The 5,951-nt window shown below is 40.4% G+C and overlaps 1 protein-coding gene across 1 annotated transcript; it reads left to right on the top strand.

Annotated features, from left to right (window-relative positions):
• Window positions 1-5: 5 nt before the first annotated feature.
• On the top strand, window positions 6-3,567 carry FGF19 (fibroblast growth factor 19; the record flags this gene model as incomplete). The annotated part of the gene is made up of 2 exons (XM_009071423.1): window positions 6-110; window positions 3,224-3,567. Coding segments are annotated over 2 exons (438 nt in total), but the record flags the coding sequence as incomplete, so codon positions are not given.
• Window positions 3,568-5,951: the final 2,384 nt, after the last annotated feature.

Below are 5,951 nucleotides of genomic sequence, written 5' to 3' on the forward strand. Positions count from 1 at the left end.
CCCCAGGTCTGCTGGAGATCCGCGCCGTGGCCGTGCGCACCGTGGCCATCAAGGGCGTGCGGAGCTCCCGGTACCTGTGCATGGACGAGGCGGGGCGGCTGCACGGGCAGGTGAGCACCCGCTCCGCTGCGGCTCCTCGCAAATCTCTTTTCCCGAGGGTGATTTCCACCCTGAAACAGCAGGCGAGACCAAAGAGCTGGAGTGATTTTTTTATCACTGTGGTTAATAATGGATTAACCAAGCTTTCAGGTCAACCCGACTTCCCTTTTCTCCATAGGAAAGGTGATTCTTGTCACTGTCCGAAGGGCTGTGGGGGTTATTAGAAGGCAGGAAGGAAACATCGTTTAGAAAGTAAAGTATGTTTGCGTGTTCCCTGCCGAAATATCCTGACAAAACAGTTCAGGGCAAAACTGTGTTTAGGTTTAAAAAGCCTTGTCAGTAGGAGACTGTGATTCTGCTGCAGGAATAGATTAAGGTGTGCCATAGAATATGAATAATTTCTCACTGTTTAGGTCGGGTATTCTAAAAAAAACCCCAAGATTACTCCTTTGGAGGGGAGCTGCAGCCAGCTGGCTGCCAGGCATACAAGTCCCAGAAACATGGGAGAGCCATCTCTTAGGTAGTTGCAAACAAGCAGGATTTCGAGGGGCGAAGGATGCTTCTCCACTGCTTTACTTCTGTCCTGTCATAACAGCACACCTGTGGGACTCCAAGAGGCTGAAGAGCTGAGTTATCCACTGACACTACTTTGTTAGGTCATGCTTTCTCACTAGGCATAGCAACCAGTTCATTGATATAAACTCATTCTTTAAGGCAGAACTCCAGAATTTGAGGGGTAAGGCTCAGATTCGGTCTGTACAGAAGCCTGAGTTTCACAGAGCAATGGCTTTTCATTATGCCACAGTAAGGATACAGCTTGATTCTGCTTTGACTACTCCAGCAAAATCTCTGCTGACTTCAACTGTGCAAGGACTTGACCCATTCTCAAAACTCCCAATATCCTTAATAAGAGCAATACTGATGTTTCTGAATGCAGATGTAACATAGAACTAAGCCTTTCTGAATTTCCTTGCTTTTTTAAGTTCAAATCCATCAATGCCATGGTAAGGTGCACAGGTTCAGACATTATGGGAGGTCAGTTATTAGCTTAATGTTTTAATGTATGTCCAAAGCAAAATGATCAACAAAAATCAGAGCCTGGATCCTTCTCCCATCAGAGCTGCCAACTGCACATTAGCAATCACAGAAATTTAAAATAGCTTTCCTATAGCACCATTTTGAAGGCATATGTATCTTTGACTGAAACTTTGATGGTGTGGAGTTTTGGTGTAGAGTATTAAATGCAGGTTGGTTTTTTTTCTCTGAAAACACAACAGCATGAAGCCATGCTGTCACATCTAGATGTTGTGGACACCTGCTGACACCTCTCTGCTCACAGCCCAGCCAAGCAGCTCTGCAGGCAATTCTCTACCTTATCAGCACCATGCTCAGGAGTGGAAGAACGAAAGGGCAAACAGTGTCTGGGGACTGCATGTGTACTCTTGACACATGCCCTTTTTGAACACTGGAAAACTGATGACTAGGGTTGATTTTTGAATGTGCTGTGTGCTGTAGTCAGTAGCTGAGGGGAAGTGGTGTCACTGCTGAATATACTGACACAGTATAAATCCCTCCTGTGAAAAAAAGAATCTGGAAATACTTAAAGTGTGTTTGGTACTTGTGCAAAAATTATACTGGACACAATCCCAATGAAATGAAGAGAGAATGATATAGTTGAGACATGGGGGGCTCAATCAATACCTGATATTTGTAATGGGCACTTCTTGAGCAAGAAGCTCTTTTATTTCATCATCCTGGTTAGTGAGGCTGAGCACTCATAGAAATAAAGGCAGCTAACAATTCAGTCATAAATTTGTCATATACACATATTTTTCGTACATATAATGTGTGTAGAAGGATAAGTATTGCATCATTTTATTTGGAAAAAAATATCCTTTTTTGAATTACTCAATTAGTTTTAAAAGTGCTTTTAAAAGAAAACCAAATGCATGTGCTTATCTGTGCTCCATATTACTGAGGGTGTTTGAGAAAGGTCTGAAAGTATCAAATATTCTCTATTCAGACAGGCAAACCATTCATGTAGGGACACTCCTATCTGCAAACTGAGACATAATCAGCAATTCTCTTTTATTGACCTCGAGTTCAGTCCACCTGCAGTTGCTGAGCCTGAAATAGCACCAGAGTTGTAAGAAATGCAGTGCTTGTGTAAGGATCTGGAAAGGTCTGATCTGCTGGCACAAAATCCTAATATAATATCTGTACAGGCTACCACAAATGTAATTCTCTAAATTAATACCTAAGAAAATACATTCTTCTGCACAAAATCTGAACTTATGATGGTATTAATCTGACAATTCATTTGATTAGTTTGACAGTTCTCATGTGTAATGTGAAAAGAACAGTTTTTAAATGGGTCTTTTGTAATTTCAGTAAATGTTGAGTGAGGTAAAAAAAGGCAATTGCCTTTTAGCATTGTTTTACTGATTGGCCACTTTGCCTATCTACAGACCTGATTCTGAAGCCCTTAATCAGGCAAATGTCTAACAGAGCTGAAGGACATATCCTCTGTATCTGAGTATTGTTGGATTAGGTCTCATGACTGCAGTGAATTAATGACAGCAATTACGGACAGTTTATCTAAATGGGCATGGGCATCTGAGATTCTTTTTCCCTGATGCTCAAGACAGGTAGCTGTCAGGACAAGTGTGGTATCCAGGATTCAAAGCTTATTTAATGGGATGGATGTCTTTCAATAGTCTTGTCACCCAAAATGCATTCTGTGTGCAATGTGGGGAGTCCTAGTAGAATAAAATGGAATGGACTGGACTAGGATAGAGTATTTCAGTTGAAAGGGCCCTACAGCTATCAAGTGCCTGATCACATCAGGGCACTTCATCTTGGTGGCTGTGGTCCATCACTGAAAGAGCAGTTGCCAGAGCAATGGGTCCCACCTGCATTCCAGCAGCAGCCAGAGAAACAAGCAGTGGGCAGCTCAGCAGCATCTGGCAAGGTGTACCAAACTGGGGCACTTGGGACAAGCCAGAGGGACATCCCCACTGACAGCAGAGGGAGTAGGGCTAGTCGCATCCAAGGTTTATGTTGTGGTTGAATACAATGAGTCTGGTGGGTATATGTGTAATTGGAATTACTCCTTGCTGTTCAGCTCAGGTATTCCACTGAGGATTGTTCCTTTGAAGAGGAGATTCGCCCAGATGGCTACAACGTATATAGATCAAAAAAATACGGAATATCGGTGTCTTTGAGTAGTGCCAAACAAAGACAACAGTTCAAAGGAAAAGATTTTCTTCCACTGTCTCACTTCTTACCTATGATCAACACTGTGCCAGTGGAGTCAACAGACTTTGGTGAATATGGTGACTACAGCAAAGACTTTGAGCCAGAGGTGTACTCATCCCCTCTCGAAACGGACAGCATGGACCCCTTTGGCATCACCTCCAAACTGTCACCTGTGAAGAGCCCCAGCTTTCAGAAATGACCCTGCTCACACTCACACATGTTTTTAAAGAAATGTTGCAGAGTACTGCAGGTTTTTTAGCTTTTCATGTAGTGACATTTGGAACTTTTTTGTATATTTCAGTATGGATCCAGCCTTTTCCTTGCAATGTGTTGTACCTGGACTAGATGAGTGCCAAGAGGCTATTCTATAGTCTAAAGAATTGCCAATCCATAGTTTTGTTTGGAAAAGAAGGATTAAATAAGAAAATCTTAGCAACTTCATCAGAGTTCCTCCATTGTCACCGTGATGATAAAATAACTCTTAATTTTGCTACATTGACTTCATTTCTACATATGTTCACCTGTTATTTCTGCTCATAGGAGCAAATGCAGAAATTTTTTTTCTCCTCAGAGACCTTAAAGACAGACATTTGGAACAAAACTCGATTAAAGAAAACCTAGCAGATGTGGTTTCACAAACAACAGTTAATGCTGTTTCTTGAGAGGCTGCTGACAATGTTCTTGGAAAAACTTTCTATTGAAAGCATATTACTGATAAAACAGATCTGCTTGTACATTGTGCTTTTTCTTCCCTTAGGAAATAAGGGAAGAAAGGGAAAGATTTCTTCCTTCCCTTATTGCTAAAGGGTACTTTGGAAAACTCGATCTTTGATTTCTTTTGTAGGCTAATTTATGTTCTCTGTGACATCAGCATCATCCAGCAGAGAGTTGTCATTAACACTAGTGAGAATTCAGTGTGTGGCTGGAAGAGTGTACAGAACTAGCATTTATTTAGGTAGGGAATGAGCTGTTCAAATTAGTGTTTAAATTAAGATTCTGTTGTATATAAACATGTAAGTCATTAGCAAACAGAGGAAAACACCAAAAATGGATGATGCATAGGTCAATTGCAAAATAGGTTTTCAGGTTTAGCCTTTAACCATCAGCAATTCCTTCAAGTCACTTCCAGGTTTCATTCAGCACCTGTGGGAATCAGTGGAGAGACCGTTTAGTGACTTAAATGCTGCAGAACTGGGTCAGCAATGCTGTTCCCTTTGTGGGAAGGGATTGTAAGTACCTCATGGCCAAGACAGATGTCTGATGTCTTCAGTTCTGTTCTCCCTTTGAAACATTTTGACACAGAAATAACCAAGGTGAAAGCAAAGGGAAAAAAAAAGAAAACAAAATGTGAGAAGACAGTTCAGGGATTCTACTTGTTTCCAAAGGTTCATATATAATAGAGATTTCTGTACGAAAAAAAAAACCTCTACTGGAAATACTGGTGTTCTTCTGCCTAGCACTTCATTGCCAATGCAATATTTATAATTAATTTATTGATACATACTTCTGTTTATTTTGTTACTCTTATTTATGCTCAAAATTCTATTTATATACTCCCGAAGGTGGGTTTTTTAGTTGTAACAAATCTTGTGAAGTTTTGTAATCATGAAATTTTAGCTTTTTTAATTTCTGTGCAGTATCAGTAGTGTAATGTGTACATTTGCAATAAAAAAGAAAATCATCTTTAACACTGAAATCTAGTTGGCTTTTTCATCACTCCCTTAGTCTAGATACTTCAAGGAGCTTAGCAGACCTTGGCACCTGTTTTTGCAGCACCCTATGAAGATGGAGCCCCTTGGGAAGGTGATGTGCTTGACAAAAAATCCTATGGGTGGAAGGCTGCTCCCTTTTGAAAATGGGAACCATACTAAGCAGTGCATCCAGGGAGAAAACTGGTTATTTTTACCTGAAAAAGATGTGAGTTTCTGGCAGGAAAAGAGAATGAATTTTTGCATTTGGAAATGTTGTGAGTTACAGGAATTGCAGATTTCTTGCCTGGCAAACATCTCCCATGGTGTTTTCTGTTCTCCCTTGTGCTGAGCCATTGCCACACAACTGGAGGGTTCCTGATCTTCATGTACTGGGAAACATAGTCCTAATTTTTAACTTGTTTTCTTCCAAAAGTTCTCTCTCGCATTTGAGGCATTCTCTTTTTGGGATATTCATTTCCAGTTTTGATCAGCCACTGCATTTTCTTTGAAAACTGGATACCTTTCAAGACCTTCTTTCATAATAAATAAATAAAACTGAAACCAAAATAAAATACATATGAACTTTTAAAGTTTGGTCAAACAAATCCACTTCTACTGTTCTGCTGGAAAAAAAATGCACAAATTTGATGGGAAACATAGCAAATAATGGAGTTCAGAGGTTAATTTGTTTAATTTCACCAGTGAGAAGTTTTTTAAGCCGATGCAATATTGTTGTTTGTGAATATTGCTCAAGGCCACAAGGATGAACAACCTCACATTTGTGAACAATATCTTGAGCTCTCTGGTGACCGTATTTGCTGACACCTCTGGATTAACATCTTCCACCAGCAGCACAATGTTTCTTACTGCAATAGCATGGTTAGAGGTTGGTTCAATATTTAT

Source organism: Acanthisitta chloris, unplaced genomic scaffold (genome assembly GCF_000695815.1).
Source record: "Acanthisitta chloris isolate BGI_N310 unplaced genomic scaffold, ASM69581v1 scaffold23213, whole genome shotgun sequence".
NCBI lineage: Eukaryota > Metazoa > Chordata > Aves > Passeriformes > Acanthisittidae > Acanthisitta > Acanthisitta chloris.